Source organism: Eretmochelys imbricata, chromosome 5 (genome assembly GCF_965152235.1).
Source record: "Eretmochelys imbricata isolate rEreImb1 chromosome 5, rEreImb1.hap1, whole genome shotgun sequence".
Taxonomy (NCBI): Eukaryota; Metazoa; Chordata; order Testudines; family Cheloniidae; genus Eretmochelys; species Eretmochelys imbricata.
The window spans coordinates 118,976,709-118,995,632 of NC_135576.1; the positions used below are offsets into that span (position 1 = coordinate 118,976,709).

General features: G+C 44.0%; 1 protein-coding gene across 3 annotated transcripts in view; it reads right to left on the minus strand.

Annotated features, from left to right (window-relative positions):
- Positions 1-12,701, minus strand: part of RIGI (RNA sensor RIG-I) — a 34,503-nt gene extending 21,802 nt beyond the window's left edge. The window contains exons 1-4 of one of the 3 annotated variants that reach the window (XM_077817746.1): positions 12,293-12,699; positions 9,241-9,375; positions 4,046-4,224; positions 121-271 (exon numbers count right to left, since the gene is read on the minus strand). In XM_077817746.1, coding sequence (XP_077673872.1) covers positions 121-271; positions 4,046-4,224; positions 9,241-9,375; positions 12,293-12,398 — 571 coding nt within the window. In that variant the 5' untranslated portion in view covers positions 12,399-12,699. Of the gene's footprint in view, positions 1-120; positions 272-4,045; positions 4,225-9,240; positions 9,376-10,528; positions 10,658-12,292 lie in introns of those variants that run through there. The other 2 variants (XM_077817747.1, XM_077817748.1) reach the window with 2 other exon arrangements.
- Between the last annotated feature and the right edge of the window lie 6,223 nt (positions 12,702-18,924).

Below are 18,924 nucleotides of genomic sequence, written 5' to 3' on the forward strand. Positions count from 1 at the left end.
AAGAAAAGAATCAAGCTCAGTGTCCCTTTAAGGTAATCTCATCTTCCTGAAGACTATTCATGTCAGGTACAACAGCAGAACCTTAAGCACAGAATATGGTAAAAATAATTTGCATATTACCTTCTTTCATATTCCACAGTTTGCTTGTTGGGTCATATCCTGCTCGTTCTAGAGCTAGATGAAAGGTTTTGGGCCAGTTTTCCTTGTCTGACCTAGAAAGGCATTCAATGAGCTTTACTGCACCAGCCATTCTGCCTTTCAGTTCTCTGACCTGCGTAATGCACAAGCAAAGTTTGTGACTGCTTCCAAAATATCAAAAAGTGTGCCATTCAAAAGAAAACCATTGTTGAGCCTTTACAGGGGAAAGCTCTTTAAAGTTCTGTTGTGCAGCTACATAAAACTGTAGAGCACACCACGGTTCTGATCCTGTAAACACTTAAGCACGTGCCTAGCTTTACACGCACAGACAGCCCCACTGCACTCCGCTGGACTACTTGCAACTGTATAGTTACGTATGTGCTTAGGTGTTTGCAGGATGGAGGTCTAGGACAGCTTTCTGTTCCTCAGTTCCACAGTCTGTAAAGAGGGGATACTAATTACCATAGCAGGCCCAATTGAAGCTGTAATTTTGAATTGTCTAGCAAAGCGTAACTTAATCCGCTTTAAGAGCTTCATTTTTCTCTCTTAAATAGCATTACTACAACACATCTGTATCCCACTAAAGGTCTATATCAGCTTTGTGACTCTCTGCTCTATCCTTTTGGCCACATTAATGCACCCACACACACACAGAAGAGGAGTGACAGAATGGCTCCCCATTCTCGAGAGCTCTTTGGGAAGAGAAGCTTCTCTAGTGCATAAGTGTTTGCAGGACTGGGCCTTTATCTAGAAAAAAGCACATTTAATATTAACCAAAATCCACATATTAGAAATTACAACTTGCATTTCAAACCCTTTTATCCACTGATAGGAACATGAACAATCCTGTAAGATCCATTTTCATAACTCTTAAGATGGTCTAGATTGACAGAAAGGCATAGCAAATTGGTTTCCTCTTTTACATACAGTATATATTTTTCATTTAAAATCCTATGATTCAATCTTGTGCTGATAAAAGTGGGCAACTGATAGTACTAGCTACAGCCAGTTATCCTACAGATAAATAAATTTTTTGTGACCTGATGCAACAGTTAGGTCCCACTTGCAGTCATATCTATGGACACATCACTGCCTATTTTTCTAATCAGAAGGAAATCATAGAATCATAGAATATCAGGGTCGGAAGGTCAGGAGGTCATCTAGTCCAACCCCCTGCTCAAAGCAGGGCCAATCCCCAGTTAAATCATCCCAGCCAGGGCTTTGTCAAGCCTGACCTTAAAAACTTCTAAGGAAGGAGATTCTACCACCTCCCTAGGTAACGCATTCCAGTGTTTCACCACCCTCCTAGTGAAAAAGATTTCCTAATATCCAACCTAAACCTCCCCCACTGCAACTTGAGACCATTACTCCTTGTCCTGTCCTCTTCTACCACTGAGAATAGTCTAGAACTATCCTCTCTGGAACCACCTCTCAGGTAGTTGAAAGCAGCTATCAAATCCCCCCTCATTCTTCTCTTCTGCAGACTAAACAATCCCAGTTTCCTCAGCCTCTCCTCATAACTCATGTGTTCCAGACCCCTAATCATTTTTGCTGCCCTTCGCTGGACTCTCTCCAATTTATCCACATCCTTCTTGTAGTGTGGGGCCCAAAACTGGACACAGTACTCCAGATGAGGCCTCACCAATGTCGAATAGAGGGGAACGATCACGTCCCTCGATCTGCTCGCTATGCATCCCAAAATGCCATTGGCCTTCTTGGCAACAAGGGCACACTGCTGACTCATATCCAGCTTCTCGTCCACTGTCACCCCTAGGTCCTTTTCCGCAGAACTGCTGCCTAGCCATTCGGTCCCTAGTCTGCAGCTGTGCATTGGGTTCTTCCGTCCTAAGTGCAGGACCCTGCACTTATCCTTATTGAACCTCATCAGATTTCTTTTGGCCCAATCCTCCAATTTGTCTAGGTCCCTCTGTATCCTATCCCTGCCCTCCAGCGTATCTACCACTCCTCCCAGTTTAGTATCATCCGCAAATTTGCTGAGAGTGCAATCCACACCATCCTCCAGATCATTTATGAAGATATTGAACAAAACCGGCCCCAGGACCGACCCCTGGGGCACTCCACTTGACACCGGCTGCCAACTAGACATGGAGCCATTGATCACTACCCATTGAGCCCAACAATCTAGCCAACTTGTACCCAACTTATAGTGCATTCATCCAGCCCATACTTCTTTAACTTACTGACAAGAATACCGTGGGAGACTGTGTCAAAAGCTTTGCTAAAGTCAAGAAACAATACATCCACTGCTTTCCCTTCATCCACAGAACCAGTAATCTCATCATAGAAGGTGATTAGATTAGTCAGGCATGACCTTCCCTTGGTGAATCCATGCTGACTGTTCCTGATCACTTTCCTCTCATGTAAGTGCTTCAGGATTGATTCTTTGAGGACCTGCTCCATGATTTTTCCAGGGACTGAGGTGAGGCTGACTGGCCTGTAGTTCCCAGGATCCTCCTCCTTCCCTTTTTTTAAAAGATTGGCACTACATTAGCCTTTTTCCAGTCATCTGGGACTTCCCCCGTTCGCCACGAGTTTTCAAAGATAATGGCCAATGGCTCTGCAATCACAGCCGCCAATTCCTTTAGCACTCTCGGATGCAACTCGTCCGGCCCCATGGACTTGTGCACGTCCAGCTTTTCTAAATAGTCCCTAACCACCTCTTTCTCCACAGAGGGCTGGCCATCTACTCCCCATGTTGTGATGCCCAGCACACCAGTCTGGGAGCTGACCTTGTTAGTGAAGACAGAGGCAAAAAAAGCATTGAGTACATTAGCTTTTTCCACATCCTCTGTCACTAGGTTGCCTCCCTCATTCAGTAAGGGGCCCACACTTTCCTTGGCTTTCTTCTTGTTGCCAACGTACCTGAAGAAACCCTTCTTGTTACTCTTGACATCTCTTGCTAGCTGCAGCTCCAGGTGCGATTTGGCCCTCCTGATTTCATTCCTACATGCCCGAGCAATATTTTTATACTCTTCCCTGGTCATATGTCAAACCTTCTACTTCTTGTAAGCTTCTTTTTTATAGAAATAAATAGAAACCACATGTTCCTGTTTCTATCTGGGCTGTCAATTAATCGCAGTTAACTAAAGCGATTAACCCAAAACAAATTAACTTGATTAAAAAAATTAAGTGTGATTAATTGCCATTTTAATTGCACTGTTAAATAGAATACCAATTTAAATTAAAAAAATGCAAAAATATTTATACGTTTTCTACATTTTCAAATATATTGATTTCAATTACAACACAGTACAAAGCCTACAGTGAAATGGTGGTCAAAGCAGGATAAGGCATTAAAATGTTTTGCCTGTCAGTCACGTAAATACCTTGCAATGCCAGCTACAGTAGTGTCATGAGAACGCCTGTTCCCAGATTCAGGTGACATTGTAAATAAGAAGTGGGCAGTATTATCTCCCATAAACATAAACAATTGGCTGAACAAGGAGGAGGACTGAGTGGACTTGTAGACTCAAGTTTTACATTGAGTGCAGTTATATAAAAAACAAAAATAAAATTCTACATTTGTAAGTTGTACTTTCACAATAAAGAGATTGCATTACAGTACTTGTATGAGGTGAACTGAAAAACCACTTTCTTTTGTTCATCTTTACAGTGCAAACATTTGTAATAAAAATATAAAGTGACCACTGTACACTTTGTATTCTGTGTTGTAACTGAAACCAATATATCTGAAAATTTAGAAAACATCCACAAATATTTATAATAAAAAAGTTATATTATTGTTTAACAATTTAATTTTTTTTAATCGTTTGACATCCCTAGTTTCTATATTATACAAACATATCTGAAGCCACAGTCAGGGCTACACAATCATAGAACTGTAAACTCTGCAAATCAAGTTGCAATTTTGATTTTGAAATGATACCTGCAGAATCTCTTCACATTCTCGGTCTATGAGACAAGTGTTTAAGAAAGGAATTATCTGTTCTGCATCAATTTCTCTCATCGTAGCTTCTATACGTTTCAGCAGCTGTCGATGTACTTCCAGGCTTTCAAGTTTTTGGAAATCCCAGTTTTCAATTGCTTCTCTCAGACCAGTGTAACCTTCAAGACAAAAGGGATGGGGCAAATTACACCAGCAAACACCGCTTTTAATTAAAACAGATATTTTGACCCAGGACTGTCTAAGAGCTACTGTGTGAACTGCAAACACATTTTGAAAAGGGGGTTGGGTTACCCTTACTGCTCCATTAAAAAAAAAAGACCATACCCCCCCCACCCCAGAAAAGGCACCCTATCTTAAAGAAGTTTTAAGACTGCAAAGTCAAGCAAGAAAAGTTAGGAAATACCAAAATTAATACTGCCTGTACAACCTTAACTCAACCCCCTGGTATGTATACAGTCTGATGCTGTCTTATTTTCCCCCACAGGACCTGGGCCTCGCTCAGGATGTTCTGCCATCGCCACAGCTCCTATCGCTGCTCATGCCCCTCTCCCATCCTACTTCTGCTACGGCCCCTCTCTTCTCCTTGTTTCTAGCCTCTTCCCCATCTTCTGCCCTTCCTCCCTGCGTCTCTCTCCCCCCATACGTTCCTCACTCCTCTACATTCACATCAAGCGGCTTCCTCTTTCCCCTCAGAGCACAGGAGAGAGTATCCCTGCTCTTAGTGCTGGTACCCAGTGCCACAACTGATCTTGGTGGCAAGGAAGAGTAATTATGGGGAAAGTCTTCAGTCCAGGTATCTCTGGGAACAAGCGTGCTCAATTGCTCTGTGAGGAGGGACCACGCACATTCCAGTCTGCATGTAAGCGGGGGAATGGTCCTGCTATTGTGGGGAACTTTCCTGGCTTCTGCACTACCCCGGTGAAGTGGGCTAGCGAAAGGATCCGAGTCCTCGCTCCCACTTCCTTTACCCAAAGGCCTCCCTGCCCTTGAGGGCTCCCTTTCCACTCCCCTGTCTGAGAGAGTCCTTGTAGCCCCGACAAGGCTGGGCCCAGGATTCCTGGGGGGCTCGACCCCCAACCCTGCTATGGTCACCTAGGACAGGGGCCAGGGTGTCCCCACTCTGGGGTACTCTCTCTGCACTGGGCACTTCTATGACCCACTGATCATTTTATTCAATTTAAAGCAAACGCAAGTTGTTTAATTAACAATTAATTTAAAAAAAAAATGAATAAGGAAAAATGGGAAAGGTTAAAAGGAAATCACCACCCTGTTCTGTGGCAGGGAACATTACAAACGAACAGTGTCTCTGGAACATCAGGGCACTTCACAGTCTGTTCCTTGTAGGTCCCAGGCCTCCTTCTCAGGCCCTGGCTGTGCTGCAGGTTGGACACTTGCAATGGTGGTGGCCACACGCCTCTGGGCTTTGGGTGGTGGGACCCTTCTTCCCAGCGTCAGCCCCCCATCGGGTTAAGATCCCCCTCCCAGTCTGGCCTGCCAGGACCGTTGGCCGGGGGTGTCTTTCTGCGCTGGGCCCTTTGCCCAAGTTCCCCCTTGGCTGGCCCCAGTTGCTCACCACACCTGGTTCTGGGGCTGCAGCTCTGCTCCCAGCACAGGGATCTGCTCTCTCCCTGGGCTGTGTCTCCGGCTCAGGTTGCAACCCTGGACAGGTCTGCTCCGTGGGCTGCTTCTGTAACTCTGCTCCCAGCTCTGACCTGCTTCCTGGGCTGCTTTTCTAGCCCCTCTGGTTGGCACAGCTCTGCTTGGGCCCCTGCTCTCTCCTTAGCTCAGCCCCACTCTGTCTGACCCTGGCAATTCCAGCTCACATGGAGGACGGGACCCCCCCGGCCTCCTGACTCACTGATTAGCCTGCCCGCCCTGTCAATCAGGCTGACCTGGAGCATTGGCCTCTCCGCATGGTTTCTGGGGACCATCAGTCTCAGGCTCCTGATTCCCCATCGGCGCTTCCCCTTTTAGTACTGGGAGCTAGCCAACCAAAACACCCCCACTGAATGTTAGTAAGGGGGCAACAATCCCGTTCTCTCTCAGTTCCTATCAGCATGTAAGGGAACATGCTCCACGCAGGCTGAATGTTCAGAGACTTGGACTGCCAAAATTCTAACAAGCCTCTACTGGGCATGTGCAAACAGATTTTTCAAAGGTTTATAAACTTGTCCAAATTTGGGAGGTTTTTCCTGGGAACAGCCAAAGGTCCATTGCAGACACCAGACAGATCCCCTGCCAAATGTCAAGTCCCTGTTGCAAAACATAGGGGAGCTAGAGCTTCTCAATTAAACGGTCATTTTTTAGTCCGAGACTCAAAACCATCAATATGTTTTACAGACCAACACAGGAACAGAGAGAATGAACTCATGAGCCAATGTTTATCCTGCAATATAGACGATCTGAAAGCACTCATTGGGGGGGCAGAGGGTTAAACTACCCTCCTATCAGCTGGGCCACAGATACCGCCAAGCGGACAAAGATGTTCTTAAGTTATATGGAACACAGCTTTAAGATTCAGAAATTAGAGATTGTAGCCCAAGGAGAAGCTACCCTGGATCCACTTCTTACTGATAACAAATTTATAAAAAAGTATGAAGAAGGAAGCTTGGAGCAATTGACAAGCAACTGCACTATTGCATAATAAAAAATGAGTTCAAAGAATGCAGCAATAGCTTTCATGAAAGTAAGTTTTCAGAAGTTAAGAAGCCTAGTAAGTAAGGGTGCCAATGAGAGGAAGAGTTAAAATCCATTAGTGTGAAAGAAAGCTGGCACACCCTGAAGGTACTATACTTATATTATTGCAATCTCTCAGATGCTTCAGAGAAAGCTGCACTAAACCTCCATAATGGACAATCATTTAATAACCTGCCCATATGGGAACTTTATTCCCATCCCTAGGCAATGAATAGCTGGCTTACATTTTGAAGCATGAGGCTTCACACCCCTTATACATATATTATGCAAATGTTAATTACCTGTAGATATTCTCACTATCCACATAAATGACTAATCCTTTTTTGAATCCTATTAAGCCCCTGGCTTCAAAGTGATCTCGTGACAATGGGTTCCATAGGTTAATTATACATGCTGTAAAAAGTGTTTCCTTTAATCATTTATATGCTTGTAGCTTTCCAGTTTCACTAGATGTCCCCATATTCTTGTATTAAGGCTGAGATTTTTTAAAGGAGGCATATGCACATAACTCCCATCCAAATTCAATAGGATTTGGGTGCCTAACTCCCTTAGGCACTTTCAAAAATCCCAGCCCAGGGGTCTGGCCAAAAAGGCCACTAAAGTCAACAGAAAGACTCCCATTAATATGAATGGGTTTTAAATCAGGCCTTATGAGAATTATGAATGCCCAATTCAATTCTTTATGCCTTTCTTTATTTTGCATACCTTTGCTACATCCTCTTGTTCATCTTCTCTTGAATCTAAATATCCCCAGTCTTTCCACTCTCTCCTCTTATGGAGTCTCCCCAGGCCTCAAATCACTTTCACTGTCAATCTCTGAACCCGTTCTATTTCTGAAGATATCAGACAAGATCTGAACACATTGTTATACATACAGACATACTGATTTATACAGTGGCAGTGTAGATTTAATGGTATTTTTTAATCCCAGATGGGCTGTGGAATAGTCTTCCAGGGGAAAGGGTAGAAGCCTCATTGCTTGAAACTGCTTAAGTCAGAATATTTACATATACAGAGTAGGCAACAATCCTGCTTTAGGAAAACCTAATGGGGCCTTTTCAATCTCTAACTTCTATGGAAGTCCTCCAGCAAAAATCGAAAGTGCAATGTGGGGCTCTCTGTATAGATCATACAGAAGTTGCAAAGAGCATACATATTTTTGGCAGTTCACTTAGTTGCCTGTGCAAACAATTAAATTACCTTCATGCCTGCTTAACAATTACATTTTAGGTGGAATTACTGATCTCCAAAAATCAAACAGGACGGTTGCATGCAAGCTAACTTAAAGTACATTGTATATTTATGAGTTAATCAAGAGTTACATCATATTAAGATCAGAGGAGCTCTCCTCTCTCAGGTCAGAGGGTTTTAAATGCTACCTTATAGCAAACCTCTGGTCCTTCCCCCTACACACGACAGCTGGTGTTTATATCAGAGCATTTAGAGACCATTTGAAAATAAGTTCTTCAAGGCAGGGATCTGTTCCTTATTTGGCACAAACTCATCCATTATATAGCATTGTATACACCTCAGTGCTATGGAAATGAAATACAATGCTGATAAATTAAAAGAAGAGTGTTACATTTAAACTGTCATTTTAGATTTTGCAAACAATATTACTCTTTATAGGTAAATCCATCAAAGGGAGAAGGGAAACGTCTATGTATTTATTTTGTGCCTGACCATTTGAATGTGATCTTTACTCTGAAAAAAGACTAATAATGTTGGGGTTCCCCATTTATTATGTCTCATGGATCAAATTTCCTCAATTCACAAGTAAAAAGATTTTTTCCTACTGACAATATCTGCAAACAGTCTGGGATATGAAAATCATGTTTTCTTTCTAGAGCTATTCTCCTAAGTTTTATAAAAAAAAACACCACACACCACCACCACAAGCTTCTACCAACCAAAACAAGATGCCACTAAAAGCAGATTGCCCAGATCCTCGTAATATAAACTTCTTGCTTTGATCAGCACAGAAAACAATAATGACTTAAGTTGTCCTAATTCGGCTTTTGAGGAACTGATGCAGTTCATACCTCTCAGAGTTACTGTCTCAGGCTGTCTGCAGATGTCACTGCATCAGTTACATGGTTCACATTTTGCAGGTTTTCTTTGCAACCCTAAGGGCTAGAGGTCTAATATTTGGGTTTTTGTTGGCTGGCTTTTTTGAGTTAAAAAAAGCGAAGATTCTGGGACACAGAATGGTACAGGTGTCTGCACATGTCCTATCTCACCAAGCTGCCATGAGCCAGCCCAATTTAACCTCTGCTCTCAACCTCCAAGCTGACCCGTCGAGCTACAAGATGGATTAGTGGAGAAGCTTGTACTGCTACGATTTGATCTATGGAACTAAAAAGGCGTTCACTTTCCAGGGTGGTCAATCCAGCACCTTTCACAAGCAATAAATTCACACACACGACATGAAAAAGCAGGGGAAATGAAAATCGTCAGCTTTACCAACGAAAACAAACCTGCTGCATTCAGTGCATCTAGAAATCCCCGAAACCATCCTTCTGATTCGAGCTGCAATAGAGAGTCAACGAAGAGTGCCGCAGCAGCAGTCAACCCCTCCTTCTGCTCTTCAGTCTGAATTCTCTCTTTGGCATCTAGCGTGAAATCAGATATGAATAAGTCAAAATTGTAGATCTGGTGTGTGGACAGCAGTGGGGACTGCACCTGGTGCAGAATGCTGCAGGTGCTCAAATATTTCCTGGGTATATTTACACAATGGGTATCTGCTTTATACTGCACTTCCAGAGGCGAGGAGAGGAAGCATATACACTTTATGAATGGGAAACAATCTCTGGAGATGCACAAATTAAACCCAAATTCACACTGCAAGTTCTTGGTTGAAATTGAGAAAGCTGCCAAGGGGGATTTGGTCACACAAGTCTCACTGAAATTAATGCAAGTCTTGGGGAATCCAAGCCTGTGAGGCACTGTGTTACCCCTGCTAGGGTGACCAGACAGCAAATGTGAAAAATCGGGACAGGAGGTGGGGGGCCTAAATAGGAGCCTATATAAGGAAAAGGCCCCAAAATCCAGACTGTCCCTATAAAATCGGGACATCTGGTCAGCCTACTCCCTGCCTCCAGCAAGAGGGAGTCTGTCTTGGGGTAGCTGGGTGTCAGCTCCCTGGTACCACCAGCCTTTCAGCCACCCAAGCCCTGTCTTCTAGGCTATGCCAACCAACTTCAGTTTGTAGGTTAATAGATGCACCCTAATCCCTGAGGCCCTTTGAATCATTTCCATGTGATATCCAGCCCGATGCTGGCTAGTCCCCGATATCCCAGATCCTCTGCCCTCAAATATACACAGTACCCCAATTTACCAGTTTTATCTTAAACTGTGGCTCCTGCATACCACACAGCACTTGTGAGCACTTATAATAAAACAAAAGTAGGTTGAAGAAACAGTAAAGATTTCACGGATATCTGATAGACCTGAGAGCGATGGCAACAAATGATTAGGATAGAAAACGAAAGTAATAAAATGCGAACTTGAGTCTAACAAAGAAAGTCCTCCCCCCCCCCCCCGCCCCACCCCCTCAACCCTCCAAATTTCCGTCTTTTGCAAAACTGGCTGGTTTCTTAAAAACCAGGAACCAAATGTTAAGGACAGCACCCCTGCGCTCCAAAGGTTCCGCCCCCCTCAGTGAATGGATGCAGAGTGCTTCTCCCTCCTGTGTTATCAGTATAACATCTTTATGTTTCTTTTCACAGACAGTGAACCCATCTTGTTGTAAAGTTCCCTTTTTACCTTTAACTGGTTTCAGTTGTTTGCATTTGCCTCTGATAGTTTCCATTCAAAGTCTTCGGACTTGTCTAGACTTCAAATGCAGAAGGTACACCGCTGTAGCCCTTCAGCATAGGCACTTCTATGCCAATGCAATGGGGTTCTCCCATCAACGAAGGTAATCCACTTCCCTGAAAGGCCATAGCTAAATCGACGGAAGAATTGTTCCATTGACCTAAAGTTGTCTACACAGAGATTTTGGTTGACTTAACTACGCTGCTCAGGGGTGTGAACTTTTCACACTCCTCAGTGACGTAGTTATGTCAACCTAATTTTTTAGTGTAGACCAGGCCTTAGTATTGCACAAGGCTAAACTGAGCCTTGCGTTGCCTCACTAGCTAAACAGTGCAGGGTGACACTTCCCCTCTTGCCTGAACAGGCCACCACTGACACACATTATCCCCTGGTGACTAATTTCTACTTCATATCCATAAAGCATACATTCAATAGAAATATTCCTTAAATACAACCCATATATACACAAAGACCATGTATTTTGCAAATTAAGAGCTTTCTGTAGATATCTTACTTGTTACTCTTTATAGATAAATACACGTGTTTGGTGTAATGAGTTTGTCAGGTCTGAGGTAAGAGTTGTTTGCAAAGAACAGGGGACCCGTTGCCAAGGAGTCGGTCACTGAGCGGTGTGGCTAAATCTGCTAACTGGCTTTGAAAATCACACGCCTTGCATTTCATATGATTTGTAAGGCACCTATCATATTCTGGGGCATTAGACGAATACTTTTCTATTAATCCCAAAGCTGTGTTTTGAGAGGAGTACCACCACATTAACCCATTTGCCGCTGTCATCTGCCAAAGTCTACGTGCACCAGCAAAAACCGGCAGCATTCCTTAATACATGGGTGTTCCATCATCACCTATTTGTATTGCGGAAGCACACTGGAGCACCAGTAATGGACTCATTGTGCTAGGTGCTATAGAGAAAACATCAAGGTAGTCCCTACCCAAAAGCGGGAACTGACACTTCAAACTCGTACATCAGGCAGCAATGAATGTTCATTTCCCCAGATACACAGTGCCAGGTATAGACAGAGCAACCAAGCACCGAAATAGAAAGACTCAGCCCAGAGTACAGGATGTCATATACAAAGCTCAAAAATTTCAGAACGGAAACTTCCTCTTCCTTGCAGTCCCCTCACTATATGCATTAAGCTACCATCAATTTAACAAGGGAAACTGTATTCTCCCATCTCCTGCTTCCTTTCTCCCATTTGAATCCTAGATCTATGGGCAATACAGCACAGAAAGAATTAAAGACCTGACCCTGCATCCATTCAGGTCAATGGCAAAGCTCCTAATGACTTCAGTAGTGGGTGCTAAGTGAGGAAAACTAAAGCTATATCGTAATTCAAGCATTTTAGGAGCAGTGTAGAGAGTTGCAGGGTACAGCGGAGGTTAATTATCTTTACAGATTAAAGGGACAAACCATCAACTCTCGCTGTACTTGGCCGAAAACATTTTGAAAAACCAATACTCAATAGAAATATCTTCATTAGACAGGATGTAATTAAAGAGGAGACAGAATGGGCAAACAGAAGTGGTGAGAGGGGAGAAGAGAACAGAAAACCCCACTAAGTGGCAAAACTGTCACCCACCACTTGCTCTCCAGGAGAGAAGCATTCATGAGAGGAGCAGGGATGGCGAGCCAGGGATGTCCTGGCTAAAGCATGCCCAGAGCCCCCACCCACAGCAAGCCCAGCATCTCACCATCAGAGAGCCATTCCTTCATGTTGCCCAGCACATAGGCAGGATTCAGTATCTTCTCAATGTACTGCCGATAGCACCGCAGGCCTGCTTTCTGCTCCGCAGTCATCTGTGCTCCAGTTTATTGAGCTAGTTGAACTCCTGTAGAACTAGTTCCCAGCTTTCCTTTTCATCCTTTGCCCTGGCTTCACGCTTGCCAAGGAGCGAAAAACCCTTCGGCACCACGCGCCCTGTAGCTGCAGCAGGTGGATGGTGGTGCCCCCTGCTCTGGGCTGCAGGCTGAAATCAGGGAAGGCAAGTTCCCCCTGACCTTTCCAAGAGGAGGGGGACAGCCTCGGCGGCGCAAGCTCACCACTGACGGAGACTTACTGAAAGTCAGCTGACTCAGAGGGAAGAGGAAAAACGTCCAAGCCACCGGGGGGAGGAGGAGAAAAGAAACTAAGCAGAGCAGCAGAAAGGAAACTGAAACTTATTCCAAAAGCACAGGCAGAGGGAAGGAGCTAGATGCAGCCAATCAGGCTGCCAGGATAACCATCAGCGAAGGACAGCAGTAGATGCAGCAAGCCACAGCATGGCAGCTAACAAGACTGCTTTCCACAAGTGCCTACCCTTCAAAAGGGGGCACACGCACCCTGCCACACGTGTGTGACAAGAATAGCCAGCGCTGTTATAACTAACCTGAACAAGTTTTGGGAGGGATATTAAACCTCATGCTTTGGGATTTAAACCAGGCTCAAACTATAAGAGATTAGGATCGGAACTAATGGGGGGGGGGGGCAGATTATCCCACATCTGCCTACTGCAAAGTGTGCATCTAAAGCATCTGTTAGCGAGAGGATACTGAACTAGCGGGACTTCAGGTCCGGTCTAGTATGACACTTCCTGTGTTTCTAAATCCATTAAAGACACAACAAATCCTTCAAATTCAGCAAGACCACAAGCTCCTTTAAGCACCTGCATGTTCCTCCCACCAAATGGAAACTGTCTATTAACATATTCAAAGGGCAGAATAATCAACCCAGCAAGAAAACTCAAAACCAAAGCAGGTCATCCCACCCATCCCCTTCCTCCAAAGACTCACATGGATGTTTAAGTCAGGAGTTTATATAGACCAGCACATAATGTGCCTTATCTGATTTTACTGTCTTGTGGTAATGGTGCCTTTGGGTAATTCTGACCATTGTAACACACAGTACTTGGTAGACTGGTGGATTTTTCCCCCAGGGAACCTTACAGAGAAGACATAATATTTTACAGCACAGTTTATGTAGAATAAAAAAATAAAACAAACAAACTAAACACACACACCACACACAACCAAATTTGGACTAGGCCATTACCTTAGTAAATTCAAATCTTAGCAGCACATTTATTTATATGATTTACCAGCAATACTTATCCCATCCAAAAAAGAAGTTTCAAGTAGGTAGTCTTTGATTTCATTTTGTATGAAATTTCTTCCAGAGGACTTATGGCATATGAAAGTAAAGATTTCAAAAGCAAGTGCAATCTGGAGTGATTCCCCCTCCCCCCATCCCACCCCTTTAACCCTGTATCCAATATGGACAAAGTAAATCACTTCATGTTAATTTGCTGCTGAAAGAATCCCTACCTCAGATAGGGGTCTGGCAGCACATGTGCTCACTCACACAGTATAAAAGTGGTCAAGGGCAGTCAGTCATTTACTGTTTGCCAAAGGTGCTATCATCAGGGAGACTGCTTTTGAAGGAAGTAGAAGCTGGATGTAGACAAGGGCTAAGATAGAGTGCCACAAGGTGTCGGAAAAGAGAGTGGACAAGGAAAACTACAAAAATGTAGGTTTCAGAGTAGCAGCTATGTTAGTCTGTATCCATAAAAAAAAGAGTTCGTGTGACACCTTAGAGACTAACAAATTTATTTGAGCATAAGCTTTTGTGAGCTACAGCTCACTTCATCGGATGCATGCAGTAGAAAAATACAGTGGGGAGATTTACATACACAGAGAACATGAAACAATGGGTGTTACCATACACACTGTAACAAGAGTGATCGGGTAAGGTGAGCTATTACCAGCAGGAGAAAAAAACCTTTTGTAGTGATCAAACTGCTGGAAATGGCCCACCTTGATTATCACTACAAAAGGTTTTTCCCGTTCCCCCCCCCACCAACTCCCCACTCTCCTGCTGGTAATAGCTCAACTTACCTGATCACTCTTGTTACAGGGTGTATAACAACACCCATTGTTTCATGTTCTCTGTGTATATAAATCTCCCCACTGTATTTTCCACTGCATGCATCCGATGAAGTGAGCTGTAGCTCATAAAAGCTTATGTTCAAATCAATGTGTTAGTCTCTAAGGTGCCATAAGTACTCCTTTTCTTTTTACAAAAGTGTAGTTGTTTCAGACATGCTGCAGTTTTAAGTAATGTAAGCAAAAGCATCGTAACAGGGTTTACTCACCACTGTGCACTTCCTCATGGCCAGGCATGGCATCACAATATCCTTGTGGGGCAGCAGCCCTTGTCACTAGTCACCCTGGGGCTGAGGTGGTTTCTTTCAGATAACTCATCCCTCCAGCCAGGGCACAGTCTTCAGCCCATTCCTTCCAGGGTCAGCTATCAAAACTAAAGTTCAAAACTACCTTAACAGAAATGAAAAGCACCCACCCTCTCCACAGCTCTTCTTCAGTGGAGTCACATTCAGCCTGCAGCCCCCTCCCTGGGCTCAGCTACCCTTGCACACCACTTCCTTGGGGCTGGTAAGGGAATCCAGTCCCAACCTCAATTCTGGGTTACAGCCCAGGGCCCTGTACTGCACACCTATGTCAAATCCTCTACCCATAGTGCAGTTTTCCCTACACCATTTCCTTCCTCACCTCTTTACTTCCCTTATAGGTCTCTCAATCTGTCCCCAGGTCCTTTCGGGTGCCTCCCTGCTCACTCAAGACCCTGCAGGCACCTTCTGACTCCCTACATTTTCTTGCCTCCAGCCCTTCCTCAGCTGGGCCCACTCAGCAGTTAAACCTGGAATCACCTAATTTCTCTCAGGTGGGGCCCATTCTGTAATCAGGGCTGTCTTAGTCAGGGGCTCTCTATTATCTCAAAGCTCTGGATGATCACTGAGTGCTAATCTCTCTCTCTCTCTCCATATATACATGACTTTTATTGTCAGACTCTTGCTCTCTTATACCAATCACTGAGACTGACTTCTTCTCATGATATTATCTGGATTCTTCTCATGATATTGAGCCAGCCAATGGTGCCAGGCTGCATTCCATGAGCTGAGGATCTGGCCCATTGTTCTCATGTTGGGCCAGATTCTGTGTTTTTTGACAGGTGGGATATGAATTTGCTCCATAGTTAAGAATCGAAAACAGATCCAAAAATCAGGTGTGCTTCTTCCAGATCCAGTTATGAGGTCACAGAAAAGGAAAGATTATGGTATGCAACTATCCTTAGCAAGAAAATTGGGCAAGAAATACAGAACACATGGGGCCAAATGGTGCCACCTCTCACCAAAGCTCAAAAATCTGTCTTTGGGTGGAGTATTTTGCCCCTTAGCCTGCTAGGTTGGTATGGAATAGCTGCACTGGTGCTCTAGTGGTAGAGACAAATGGGGTTCCCGTACACCTCATACATTGGTTGTCACCTACTGCAGCACAGACCTGTCTAGTGGCTACACCCGCAGCCCTCCATTCTGTTGCAAAGAAAGGCACGACAGAGCCCAAGGGGCATAGAGACATCCCAGCATACACCCTGCTCTCAGCACAGTCCTGCTATTCTGCTTGTATTCTGGTTTGGTATATAAACAGAGGGGAGGGCAGCACGTGTGACTTAATACAGTGACAGATTAGTTTCTAAAATGTTTGGGAGGTTTTCTACTCTAGCAGGTGCCAGTTTTCATTCTTTTACACAGCAAAACTGAGCAAAATTGAAGGACGTGTCCTCTGATTTTATGAGGTCTTGCCCAAGAAAAGCAAGTGTGTCTTAGACCACTTCACCTGTTTTACATTGTAGAGACAGTCTCCCTTTGTACAGCTTCTAGCTGGTCTAGAGTTTCTTATATCCTGAGATGCAGGACTGAAGGAGATGGGCCTGGGTCATACTTCTGGAACCCCAACACATTTTCAGTGTGTATATTTCCCTTACATCATGTGCCTGAACTGTTTTAGCATTTTCTCCAGTTTTACATCAGGTGGTGTGGTAAACCCAGGACAAACAGCTACAAAAGGGGGGTGTAGCACTTACAAGCAGAAGCCCAGTAGGTCCTGTTAACTGGAGGTTAGTAAAGCAAGATTAAAAAAAAAACAAAACAGAAACAAAAGAACCCCTCATTGCTGAAGAGTTGAGGCTGTGGAAGGAAGGTGGAGAGGCAGCTCCCCCTAGCAATTGGATTGTGTACATGCACCCACACACAAAACACTGCTTTGCATTTCCATAGCATTAGAGCAGTGGTTCTCAAACTTCGTTGTAGCGGAACCCCCTTCTCTGACAACAAAAATTGCTACATGACTCTGGGCGGGGATGGGGGCAGAGCCCCGCCTCCCAAGGCAGGTAGTGGGGCTGGACTCTCAGCCCCACCGCCACAGGCTGAAGCCCACAGACTTTGGCTTCAATGCAGGCCAGCAGGGCTCAGGCTTCGACCTCAGCCCCAGGCCCCGGTGAGTCTAACATCAGCCCCAGCGACCCAATTAAAATGGGGTCCCAACCCGCACTTTGAGGTCCTGACCCACAGTTTGAGTACCGCTGCATTAGAGAATCTGAGCATATTTTCCTAATTTTGTATTTAATCAGGCAGCCCTGAAGCTAGGAACCTGCAAAGGTGGGAATTGGACCCAAGAGTCCCAACTTTCAGTCCTTCATTCCAATACCATCCTTCTTCCAGAAGCACGTGGTCAGGCCTTGGCTGTAGTATGCTAGAAAAGCCTTTTGGAGGCTAGAGTGCACACAAGGCTGCACAAGCACCATCAAGCACTTGGCAGGTTGCCCACACAACTTTAATTCTGCTCTCCCCACCCTATGCCCTAATAAGGCAGGGGTTCTTTGGAAAAGATAATGTGGTCATGTAATTAAAGACTATCACAATGCACATGCACAAGGGGAATGAGTTAAAGTTCCTAATACAGTATAACCTCAGAGTTACAAACTAACCAGTCAACCACACACCTCATTTGGAACCAGAAGTACACAATGAAGCAGCAACAGAGCAAATCATAGAATATGAGGGTTAGAAGGGACCTCAGGAGGTCATCTAGTCCAACCCCTTTCTCAAAGCAGGACCAATCCCCAATTTTTGCCCCAGATCCCTAAATGGCCCCTTCAAGGATTGAACTCACAACCCTGGATTTAGTGGGCCAATGCTCAAACCACTAAGCTATCCCTCCCCCAATACAGTACAGTACTTTGTCAAACTACTAAAAAATAAAGGGAAAGCAGCATTTTTCTTCTCCATAGTAAAGTTTCAAAGCTGTATTAAGTCAATGTTCAGTTGTAGACTTTCAAAAGAAAAACCATAAAGTTTTGTTCAGAGTTATGAACAACCTCCGTTCCTGAGGTGTTCGTAACTCTGAGGTTCTACTGTAGTCAAAGCAGTACAAAAACTGTGTGTAGACAAGCCTTAAATAAATTATTTGAAGTGCTGTATCCCCTTCCAGTTACGTTACAGACCACTATGACCCAAACCACAAGTATATACTGTTTCCTTAAAGCTAGTAGGAAGCCAGGCAGGAGTGGGTTGGTAGAGGTTCTGAGAAGCCTTACAGTGAAGGAGAGACAGAGAAGCTTTAGGGATAACACTGCTTTTCTTACTCTACTAAAGCTCATGGTTCAACATCAGAAGAAAGTGACACCATCTACAGTTCTTCAGAATTGTCACTTAACTGCACAATCCACCTGCATTATAAATGGCAAGTGACATTGTCTAACTTATACCTGGGATAGGACAATTACAAACACTCTGATTTTTATTTATGACAAAATATTAAAGTCCGATTTGTTCTTACTCATCGGATGCTACTGAATAGATGGGGAATTCAAGTTGCACTGAAAATGAATTTTGCAATAATGAAGGAAAACATTTCTAAAAATTAAAAAACAGAGTACGGTACAATACATACCAGAGAGAAACCAATACAAGATAAAATGATTTGTTCTCCCATAGCATCTCCAGCTCTGGTTGGTGCTGACATACTCCTCAGGAGAGTTACACCAGATACTGTAGTAAGGAGAAGTACTGTGGGAAATAACTGTAAATCTCTGATGAAGACCAATGACAAAGTAATAACCATTACATTCAATTAGTCTCTTGGTGTCCTCGGTTAATTTACATTCAGCATGGGAATCACAAGCAATGAATGTAGTACATTGGTATTTTCTTAATACTACAGAACTCTGAAATATGTAGTTTACAGCTTAATCTCAGATACTGGCAAGTACTTTTAAAGTACAAACTTTAAGCTTGAGGTGGGGAACCATGGTTTTACTCATCCAAATTTGAAGAGCATGTTTTCATGATTTAAAATATTGTCTTTATTTTAAGGTGTGTGTGAAACATCGTGCTGCTGTGTCGGAAGCCTGCTACTGCACCATTGTACTTGTGCATGAGAAAGGGAAACTTACCAGTCTGGTTTCTTTTATCCAGTCATATGGATCTACCCA